We start from the raw sequence: 10,222 nt of genomic DNA on the forward strand, positions 1-10,222 counted from the left end.
GGCTGAACAAGGAGGACTGTACTGTACTGTACAGCGCAGCTTAAGCGGCTAGCCAACAGCGTAAGATGCAAGACCGTGGGCCACAGGCGATGGATCAGCGAATGAAGAGATTCCCACAACCGACTGTAAATGTGACAAGGCGTTGGTGTCGGCGGTAGCAGCAGCAAGTGAGTGGCCTTGAACTATCACAGACAGTCGCAGCTCTGGTTGTACGTATTAGAGACAAAGACGAGAAATGCAGTGTTGAAGAGAAACCAAGAGCCGACGACCAGAGCAAGAAAGGTTAACAACAGAAAGAGTTAACCAGTTGACGATGAGGGGTCGGTCGGGTACCTGGCGATGTTTTATTTGGTGCCAATGTATTTTATGAAGGGGGATACGGGGAAAAGTGACACAAAGGCATGGCGCCTGGTTCGTAACTTGAAGCAATGGACCCAACCTGGCGAGACGAGCCAAGGGACATGGATGGGATCGAGAGAATAGAAAACAACTAGGGTAGCCCTGGTTGGCTACACGCTTGAAGACTGTAGGGGGGGTGAGGCTATCCAAGACCAATCCAGAGGCTGAGAAAGAATGAACTTCTAGATTGTCTGTCCAAGTTAGACTTGATGAGGAGCAGTGCTGAAACCCCTATTCAGACATTTGCCAGCTTCTATCGGTCCGGAAAACAAGTTAGACCAAGACAATAGGACCGTGGCCATTTGAACTGTATCGAATTGACAAATTGACAGGTGGGCAAATGTTCTCAGAAACGGCACATGAGGCATGGCGAGCCAGGGTCTGGGGTGGTCCTCACCTGAATCCTGCTGCTGGCTGCACGACCCAAGCCAACCGTCGGCCACTCGTTGTCGACTTGGTCGCCATGAACTTTGCTCTCACCGTTGCTGTCGGTTTGATACTGTATTATTGATCTGGCAAACCCTTCGACGTGGCCCCAGTTGCTGTTGAAAGAGCCTTCATCCCTGCTCGGCCTGTTGACATGCGCACGAGTTGCATCTGTCGGACGGTCAATGTGCTGTATTTTTCCGTGCACTTGGTTACAGACACTTGTGAAGCCGTTGGCCTATAACAACGGAGTACTGTACTGTACTGTATGTGCTGAGAGGACGGTCCTCATTTTCAACTGTTGATCTCATTCGTATCGGCCGAGCTACCGATTGATATACGGGTAGTTTTCCCATGTGGGCTTGTTTGGTAAAGCCATGTTTGAAGATCTGAATCCGAATTGACCGCTCCTCAGTCCTGATATAATCCCCATGTCGATCTCAGACACGCCAATCAAGTAAACCTCGCAGCAGCCGCAACGCAGGTCTCAGATCATTGATGAGGATGAATTCGTTGTGAACCGTATCACAACCATATGTCGTACCGTGTTTCCGGTCACAAAATCCAAGCAGGGTCCTACCGAGATGGGGGAGTGATGCGGACCGGCAGGCAGGGTTGTTTAGAATCTTGAATCTATTCCATCTCATTCCTGTCGAGAAGCCTCGAGCGTCTGCGGCTTGTAACGGCCAGTGTCAGTATGGATATTGAGTTAAGTTAGAGCCTTAATAGAAGGCTTCTTGATGCTCGACGCTAACGTACCCCATGGCTCTGGTACGCTAATAGTCTCAAGGTCACTGGTCGGTAGCCCGGGATAGGCCAAAGCCGGGCCATCTGAAGAACGATGCAACTTGTTTCGTCAGTGATCCACGGCCTAGTCAATTGATAGCGTCCATCTGAACAGAGATGCGAATCGCTGCAGCCAATGACGGCTTGTTCGCTTGCTGTCATCAGCGAACGATGACCACTAAAGGAAGAAAGAAAGGAGGTCATCATTGGATGATTCGTTGCAGGTTGTTGGTGCAAAGTTTTGGCGGTCCCCAGTTCCCAGCCAAACGATAGGTGAGTGAATCGCAGCTGCCGAATCGGCTTCGCATATCATCTCATCCCATCCCATCACGAGGCTGCCCTTGCTCTTGCTCCATTGAAGCGGGCAAGAACGAAGATGGCATGCATGCACTTGCTGTACGGAAGGTACCTACCCAGGCCAGGGACTGTAAGCAGGTGAGATCGGGGGCCTTCCTCGTTTGGGGGTTTATCCGCATGGGTGCCCTTGCCTTTTCACACCTGGAGGCACCGGGTTTCAATATCCCATCACTGGTAAAGGTCACTCCGAGGCAAAACCACGATCCCCCTCATCCTGATAATGGATATCAGGGAACCTTTTTCGTTCAGGGTTCATACCCGGGTACGGACGGATACCTAGTCACAAACTGTGTCTACGTGCCTACCAGTACTGTACTGTGCTGTAATGGAGGCACTGATCTTAATGTTTCGTACAGTCAATCAGTTTGAATAATGCCTGTTCCCCCACCATGTCGTCTTGTTCAACCTCTCAAAACTGAAACTTGCCCCTCACTCACGCTGAAAACCCCAAACAGCCTAGGGCCCTGACGATCTTTTGATGGATCCCTATCCAGGTTTAACTCCAGCAAACCTGTGAACTTGGTTATCGACTGCGCAGTCTATTGAAAAAAATATGGTGGCAGGATGGTACTGGTTATCTTCGAAGCCAATCCGATACTCAAATCTGAGACAAATGGCGATGTCTGCAAAAGATAGGAAACAAAGAAATCGATATGACGGAGCTTATGTACCTCGATACCTTCTCTCTCTCTGTCAAATCAGCTCCACCTTGGTTGCACCAAACATCAATAGTTCATCCTTTCGGGACATGATATCAGAGAATTCACTTGCACGTTTACTTACAGTGAGCACTTTCCATCGTCGCTATCTGGCCAACCCTAACTTAAGGATCTGCCTTATTGGACTAGTATGTGACAAGTCGTCTTGTGTCTGCTTCAACATATGTACATATTTTCCAAGGAGATCATGATCTTCACTCAATCCACTCCCTCTGGCAGCTTGTTGGGATGAGTGATCTACCTACATTCGTCCTCACGTTCGTCACTCATGCCTGTCACTGTTGAGCCTGGAGTCGTGGCCAGAGATTTGAGGATTGTGCGCTGAGACTCTACGAGTTCGAGAATAACCCTTGCTGCTGTCAAACAATTTAAGGACGCTCAATAACATCCGATGTCAAGATTCAACGAACGAGGGTTTGTTTCTACAGTATGTATATCGCAAACCCCAATAACTCATCTTGGCGACATTACAGTGGTCGAAATAGGGTCTCACTTGCATGACAGCGCTCCAATTCCGTCCGTCCGTCCTTAAGCACTCTGACGATCACTCTGTGGTCCCCCTGTCTCTGATCGGGGCTCTCCTTGTCCGCCCGTCCTGGTCAACCACTTGTGGTAGGCACATTTCATCTGATCTGCCACTGTTCGTGAACGACAAACAATCCGAAGACTTTTTACTTGAACGCACAGTGCTATACTCCTTACTATAGACAAGGAAGACATTCGCGACTCGTTGCCAACAAAATGAGCAAAAGAAAGTTAACGCCATGACCCTGGCGAAATGAAGAGAGGAGCCGCACATCTCCCGCCGTCAACGCCTCAGGTGGCTTTCTGGTTGTTTTAGCCCGAAAGGTTGTTAGGACGAAGTTCCTTCTAGCGGGGAGAATAATTAGTTCTTAAGCATGGAAGCTTCTCTCCCTCTAGGACTCGATCCTTCATATCGCTCTGGCTTCTGTTCCTGCTTCGCCTTCAGCGACGTTTCTGTTTCTTCAGGGTTATCCACTGTAATTCTCTTGTGCGCCATTCGCTTTCATGTCCTGTCCTGTACAGTACTTACGGTTTGTACTTCATCTCACCTGAGACAGCGTCTCAGGTTAGCAGTTCTGTGGAGGGTTTCCTCCACCTGTGCTGACACACCATCTCGCACTACTGCAACCCAACGCCGCACAAGTACGTACTGCACCCAATTCGTACTGCAGCCACCCTCTTCTGGACGCCGTCGTTTGCACTCGTTTCGAAATGGGTGTGTAATGGATTTTGATTGGCTTGCTTCTGTTACTCTCAAACACGATCAGAGCTAGTTCGTGTCACTACCATATGGGTTTAGCCGTCATCTCGACTGTCTTCTCCACTTAGACCTCCAATATACTGTACTCACCGTTCGCTGCTTTTTTGCAACAGGTTAAGTTGCCAGATTAAGATGAGGGTATCGACGCCTGGAAGTCTTGCGCTTGCGCTTTGTTCCTCTCTCTTGCAACAGGTATAAGAGTCAAAGCCCTAACCCAGGAACACCCTTGACAGAGAGCCAGGTGCTGTCTAAAACAGGCGGGTTTAAATATATTACGAGTCACGGTCATAGCTGGGGATCCTTGAAATTGTAGAAACAAATTGCCGACAACGCAAGGTTTGACTAGCCATATATGTGGCACTACTATGAGAGCACGGACGGTGTTGACTTGAGACTGTTAGAGACTGTAAGTCTTTCAGACACTACGTATAACAATTTGTTATCATATTGGTTATTAACGCCCTTGCATATATATGTGCGTCTTGTAAACGGTGCTGCTTCATGCGCTCTTCCTTTGAAGTGGTGCACGTCTCTTCTGCTCATCAAGTTGCACGAATGTGCACGACACCAGATCTTAGTCTTATTGTCCAATCTAAGATGACCTATATTTGGTGCGTGTCTCCTCTGCTAATCTCGCGCGGTTACACCACTTTCTGTTGGAAAGATGAAGTCGAAGGGGTAGAGTTACACTCATGACAACACTTGACTGACCATCTACATTTAGTGAGCGAGGGTGCCATGTGACCAAGAGCTTTGTTTTTTTACGGGTAATTTAATACCAGGTACCATCTATTTCCAGCTCTCTTCTACTGTTTCTGATTATTGCAGTCTTCTATCCCTGGATACGACAAAACAATGGACCTTCATTACATACATAGCATCCTGTATTCAACATAACTACTCGGGAATATCCACGTATACTTGTATGTAATGCTGAGAGAAGCCTCTATGTATCGAAACGAGTATCATACCGCTATTCATGTATGCCGAGATTTTCAATAAGCACCTCTGTACGGATCGTTCGTATAGGGTAAGGAGGTTAGTGTATACGCCCAAACCTTGTCTTATATATACGAAACATACCATATAGAGGCGATCGACATGACATAACGTACATAGAAGCTATTGCGCAATTGTGTTGGGGATACATTCAGCCCCAAGGATTCGGATGCTACATGCAAGTTGGAAACTGGAAAAATCACCAAGCCCCCGCGAGGTTGCAGCGACAGGAGCAGCTAAAGACCGCTGGGTAAACCTAATTTACCAACTCTATGGAAACTCCCGCGGGGCATAAACGATCGCCCTCGTATCAGAGTGGTATTATAAGCAGATCGAAATATGGTCCAGTTTCCCACTGGCAGGACGGTGCGAGCTTGAACCAGGAAGATGATAGTATTCAGATGATCAGAATGATGGCACGGCCGATACGACTTCACTTTAATATTGATAGACTTGGGCTCAAATCTGAGTCTTTATTGTGAATGTAAAGCTTGATTATTTGTCAAGTTTTCGCAGGAGACTGTACTAAACTCTCAAATATCGATACAGAGAGAGATACTCTTGTAAGTGGTTGTGGTTGCTACCGACTGCAATTCGCAGTAGCCAATCAGAAAGTCAGATCTTACTCAAAAGTTCAATGCCCCACAAAAATTAATCTGTGCGCCACAGCAGCCTCATCCAAAAATTTCCATCAAACAATTTGGCAGTAAAAGATATCTTGCTTGGTCACAACAGAATTGAATATTCAAACCAGCAAGCCAAAAAAAAACTAACGAGTAAAAACACACATCACTTACTCACGTAATTTTCAAAACTGTTCAAGATGCCTGCACGAACTAAGGAGGAGCAGCCTCTGGCTGAGGATACCAACATGGAGGATGCCCCAGCCTCTGCGCAGCCTGAGACAAACGATGAGGATGCCGAGGAGGATGAGGAAGAGGAAGAGGAGATTGAGCCTCAAAGGGTTAGAATCGTGAGTTATCGACCCCGAAGAGAACGACTGCTTGTCATGGATTTACTGACATGCTATTCAGCTGCCCGGTTCAACAGACACTGCTGCCTCATTCGAGTTCATCGACGAAGGTCACACTCTCGGAAACGCTCTGAGATATATCATCATGAAGAAGTTTGTATTCTCATACCTCTTACTGGTATCCTACTAACACAGTATAGCCCCGATGTTGAGTTCTGTGCCTACTCTATTCCTCACCCCTCAGAGCCCAAAATGAACATCAGAATTCAAACCTACAGTATGCATGCACGATACCCACGTCACCAGACTTACTAACCTTCTCCAGGCGGAACTGCAGTGGATGCACTCAAGAAGGGCTTGGTCGACGTCCAGGATGTTTGCGACGTGGTCGCTGATGAGTTCTGGGCCAAGAGGGAAGCTTACAATGGTGAGCAGGGTATTGATCGATGAATATGAGACTCGCTACCCAGGAACTATTCGAAAAGTGGTTGCATTCACAGGGAGCATAATGGAACTAGAGGCGTTTTTCTTTTTAGGAATTTCTTTCAATGAGATATTTACACAAGCCCCTTGCTACTCAAATCTAGTTGCGACCCTATGTACTATGTTAGCAGTAATCCAACCAAAGGCTCCGATGGTTGAGCGCTCACCTCGAGGAAGCCAGTCATGAAGCTGCTTGGTAGTCGCTTGTCACCTCGGAAGTTCTCCTCCTTGAAGTAGGCCATGATATGGTTGGTCTGCTTCCAAAAGTTCATGGTCTCCTGTAGTCGCGGGGTTAGTAAAAAACATCCATCGTAGTATCAGCTCATTCCAGCTGTGAGGTCGGATCGCACCTGGTATTCGGCGTGGGACTTGAATAGAAGAACGTCAACAACGGAAAGCTTGTTTACGAATCGCTGTCGCTCGAATTCCTGTCGCATACGAGTTCGGATGGCAGAGACGGGCATGGGCATGTTATACATGGTTTGGACTTCGGGGGCCTGATTTGCGGGTTAGCAGTTGCCCACTCGCGCGTTGCTATCATCCACCCTCGGTAGCGGAGATCAAGAGACGATTATGGCGACTCGGTCGGTTCGAGGTCGTCTCGGGGTTCGTAAAACATACAGCTCGAATCCATTCTCGGTAGGAGGACAGCACTCGACGCTTGGCCTCAGACCAATTGGCCGCTATTCAAAGGATCAGTAATGCCGAAATTTTAGCTAGAAGAGGTCCAACTCACACTGCGCCGTCTTCTTAGCAAATTGGGTCGGCGTAATGGCCATGGTGGGCAATCAATGCTCTTAAACGTCAGAAACCACTCTGCTCTGACGTTTACCAGATTCCCGAAGCCGAGATGCACGAAAGCACCACGGTGATGCGGTCACGTGAACTGAAGCCACATTCATGCACCGCCACTTTTATGTCTCCCAGTAACATGTTACCTTTTCGTCAGCAAATAGGCAAGTTGCCTTTGGATATGCAGAGAAAGGATGGAAAGAGGAATTTCGTGAGAAATTAGGCATATCGATCGACTACTTTGGCATTTTTTTTTGGATGAGTTCTATTATCTTTGAAGTAAGAGAGCAAAATCGCTGGTTTCCATTTCAAGATCAACGTTCGTTGCATGAAGCTAAAGCCTGAAGAAACGGGAGCTCATGACCCCACTTAAGTTACAGGGTGCAAAAAAGAGGAGACTGACCCAGTGCAGAAAACATAGGGACGTATACGCAGCTGAAGTGGCGCTGATGTGAGCACGTTATTTAGTCCTCTAAGCGTTAAGAACCAACTCATAGCTGCTGTACTTTTCTGTCACACCCGGGAATCTTCGTTATTAAACCATCACCATCGTTGATTATAATCAAAAATTCCCATCACGACAACATCAAATACCTAAAACACAAGGAAACCACGAGATGCCCGCGATCCGACATTCATCGAAGCGCAAGCCACCGCCTGATGGCTTCGAGGATATTGAGAATGACTTGCTCATCTTCTCCAACAAGATGAAGGACGCGCAAAACAAGCCACCGCCGTCAGGACCTAGGCACCAAGCACAATGGGAAATCTTCCAGATCTCGCACCAGCGCAGTCGATACGTCTACGAGCTATACTACGAGAAGGAGGCAATCAGCAAGAAACTATACGACTGGCTGCTAAAGAACGGGTACGCGGATGCCATGCTGATCGCGAAGTGGAAGAAACAAGGCTACGAAAAGGTGTGTACCCCCAGTCATTGTCCATCTTGCATCCGTACACTGACATGGCCTAGCTTTGCTGCTTGCGCTGCATCCAGACAAAAGAGACAAACTTCAACAGCACATGCATCTGTCGCGTGCCGAGATCTGAGATGAAGGGCGATCAAGACATCGAGTGCGTCAGCTGCGGATGCAGAGGCTGTGCGTCAACTGATTAGATACGGTACGGTCAAATTTTGAGGACCATCGATGGTGGGAAGTTATTCCAGAAGTGGAACGGAAGAGATGGCGTCTGGCGCATAATAAACATCAACACGCAATTACGATTCAGGGAAACAAACGACACATGTCGACAGAATGAGGTAGAAAATCCTTTCATTGACCGCGTCATATCTTCATAACATCGTGCTGATACTCCTATCCAGCTTGGAGCTCCGTCCCCATTCTATGTCTTGGAAAAGCCAGCTCTTCCTCGTCCAAAGCGGACGCTCGGTGGGACAAAGGAAAGCGATGACATCGCACCTGTGAGGTCTGCCATCTCAGTGTCTGTAGGCTTGTTGCTGCCCTTCTTTGCTTCCGTCTTCTGCAATGTCGGTGACTTGGGCGATCTCGGTGACTGTTGTTGTGGTGACTTGGGTTCCTGCTGGGAAGAGGTACTCTCTCCTTCCTTGAGACTGGCCCGTCGCCGAGAGCTCTTGATAGCTTGGGAGTTGGTTGACGACCGACGGCGATGGTGGCTGCCGTCATTCAACAGAGACCGCCTGCCATCAATGCCGTCTTTGGTGACTGCGAAGAAGAAATTCTTGGGGTACATATGCTTATCAATGAGATGCATACGCCGCTTCTGATGTGTCATGCACTTGCGTTCACATCCTTCAACAAAACATGAGTACTGCGATATACCAGTCAGCTAGTCTTTCATCTTCATCCATGGTAGTTTCTGGCTAGATATGGAACTTACAGTATGCTGACCCTGCTCCCTCTTAACGGATACTAGGGGGTCATGGTATTCCTCGATATGAACATTGAGGAGATGTTCGCTGGGGAAGTTCTTGCGGCATTCGAGGCACCGGTTAGTATGAGACTTGTTGTAGTGCACCTCGTATTCATCGTATGATCTGAAGGATAGGGGCTCCCTGTGGGGAGGCAAGTTGCATCTCATGGCTACTGTATCCTCTTCGTCGTCGTCGATGGCGGAGTCGAGTTGGGTGACCTTATATACTGGTCTTAGGGACGGTTCCGCTTGTGTGTATTCGGGATTGGAATCTAGCTCTTCCTCGATCTCTCGTGAGCGCTTCATTCTCTGCTGTGAGCTTGATTGGAATGGTAGAATTACTTGAGAGCAAACGCTTGACAGGATGGATCCGAAGCGGTGTGTGCAGGGTAGTGGGCGGTCGGCTGATGTCTTTGTCGTCAAATTGCTGAAAGAATCGATACTTCGGTTCTGTAGTTGGAAACCGTATACGTTAGGAAGCCAGGCGCGAGCGAAGACCATGAAATGCTTGTTGACGAAAAGCTGTGATGTTGATATGGATCGTTGAGAACTCTCACTAGATGCCTGAAGCTGGAAGCTCAGCCAATGTAATGGTGGGGGTTTTTGTAAGGCGCTAAAGCACAAGGTGATTGACGGCCCGGGTGAGGGGCATATGGAAACATGGATAACTTATGAGTTGGACAAACCTAGACCTAGCACATCTTACTTACTACGTAGTAAGGAGGTAACATTATCCATTCAGAACAGGTCCTGACCTCTCAGCTTGGTTGGAGTACAGAAATACACAATCTAGTAACCTCATCAGAAAGTTGTGAAGAGATCAAGTTATTCTGTCTCTTGTGCTAACGTTATTGTAGTTATTACTGTTAGATACCTACCTAGTACCTACCCTTGACCCGAGCTAACATAGGTATCTAGATATTCTTTTCGGTTCTATAGGTGATTATTTTCCTCATTGAAACATTGGATCCAGAAGAATATAAGCTTTTAGTTCGCTTGATGAGCTATATACCCTAAAGTTCATTAAGACGTTATATGACGATGACTACGATTAGGAAAGAACCGTTGACTACCTACCTAAACAGAAGCTTATCGGATTAATTGGAAATG

At 47.6% G+C, this 10,222-nt stretch overlaps 4 protein-coding genes across 4 annotated transcripts; 2 read left to right on the forward strand and 2 right to left on the reverse strand.

Annotated features, from left to right (window-relative positions):
* The first annotated feature begins 5,679 nt into the window (after positions 1-5,679).
* B0J16DRAFT_338130 (DNA-directed RNA polymerase) lies at positions 5,680-6,491 on the forward strand. Its single transcript, XM_046127419.1, has 4 exons — positions 5,680-5,944; positions 6,006-6,097; positions 6,145-6,221; positions 6,270-6,491. The coding sequence occupies exons 1-4, from the start codon at positions 5,795-5,797 to the stop codon at positions 6,392-6,394; spliced, it is 444 nt and encodes a 147-aa protein (XP_045984737.1). The 5' UTR covers positions 5,680-5,794; the 3' UTR covers positions 6,395-6,491.
* On the reverse strand, positions 6,492-7,354 carry B0J16DRAFT_338132 (uncharacterized protein). Its single transcript, XM_046127420.1, has 5 exons — positions 7,164-7,354; positions 7,049-7,110; positions 6,778-6,924; positions 6,595-6,705; positions 6,492-6,539 (listed from the first exon to the last, which is right to left on the reverse strand). The coding sequence occupies exons 1-5, from the start codon at positions 7,204-7,206 to the stop codon at positions 6,528-6,530; spliced, it is 375 nt and encodes a 124-aa protein (XP_045984738.1). The 5' UTR covers positions 7,207-7,354; the 3' UTR covers positions 6,492-6,527.
* A 482-nt stretch (positions 7,355-7,836) lies between these two features.
* Positions 7,837-8,336, forward strand: B0J16DRAFT_354840 (G10 protein; the record flags this gene model as incomplete). The annotated part of the gene is made up of 2 exons (XM_046129395.1): positions 7,837-8,139; positions 8,193-8,336. The coding sequence occupies 2 exons, from the start codon at positions 7,837-7,839 to the stop codon at positions 8,334-8,336; spliced, it is 447 nt and encodes a 148-aa protein (XP_045984739.1).
* Positions 8,337-8,541: 205 nt separating this feature from the next.
* Positions 8,542-10,023, reverse strand: B0J16DRAFT_338141 (uncharacterized protein). The gene is made up of 2 exons (XM_046127421.1): positions 9,080-10,023; positions 8,542-9,010 (listed from the first exon to the last, which is right to left on the reverse strand). Exons 1-2 carry the CDS (start codon positions 9,611-9,613, stop codon positions 8,564-8,566), a joined length of 981 nt encoding a protein of 326 aa, XP_045984740.1. The 5' UTR covers positions 9,614-10,023; the 3' UTR covers positions 8,542-8,563.
* Between the last annotated feature and the right edge of the window lie 199 nt (positions 10,024-10,222).

Source organism: Fusarium flagelliforme (assembly GCF_020744385.1).
Source record: "Fusarium flagelliforme strain FIESC 12 MPI-CAGE-AA-0113 chromosome Unknown B0J16scaffold_3, whole genome shotgun sequence".
Lineage (NCBI taxonomy): Eukaryota > Fungi > Ascomycota > Sordariomycetes > Hypocreales > Nectriaceae > Fusarium > Fusarium flagelliforme.

What these genes read in the sequence shown, in the direction of transcription:
- B0J16DRAFT_338130 (XM_046127419.1), top strand. Translation starts at nt 5,795, where the DNA reads ATGCCTGCACGAACTAAGGAGGAGCAGCCTCTGGCTGAGGATACCAAC. An exon ending in AGCCTCAAAGGGTTAGAATC is followed by an intron (nt 5,945 to 6,005) that starts GTGAGTTATCGA and finishes CATGCTATTCAG; the next exon opens with CTGCCCGGTTCAACAGACAC. An exon ending in CATCAGAATTCAAACCTACA is followed by an intron (nt 6,222 to 6,269) that starts GTATGCATGCAC and finishes AACCTTCTCCAG; the next exon opens with GCGGAACTGCAGTGGATGCA.
- B0J16DRAFT_338132 (XM_046127420.1), bottom strand. Translation starts at nt 7,206, where the DNA reads ATGGCCATTACGCCGACCCAATTTGCTAAGAAGACGGCGCAGT. An exon ending in TGCTAAGAAGACGGCGCAGT is followed by an intron (nt 7,111 to 7,163) that starts GTGAGTTGGACC and finishes TCCTTTGAATAG; the next exon opens with CGGCCAATTGGTCTGAGGCC. An exon ending in ACCGAGAATGGATTCGAGCT is followed by an intron (nt 6,925 to 7,048) that starts GTATGTTTTACG and finishes CCCGCAAATCAG; the next exon opens with GCCCCCGAAGTCCAAACCAT.
- B0J16DRAFT_338141 (XM_046127421.1), bottom strand. Translation starts at nt 9,613, where the DNA reads ATGGTCTTCGCTCGCGCCTGGCTTCCTAACGTATACGGTTTCCAACTA. An exon ending in GGGAGCAGGGTCAGCATACT is followed by an intron (nt 9,011 to 9,079) that starts GTAAGTTCCATA and finishes GGTATATCGCAG; the next exon opens with TACTCATGTTTTGTTGAAGG.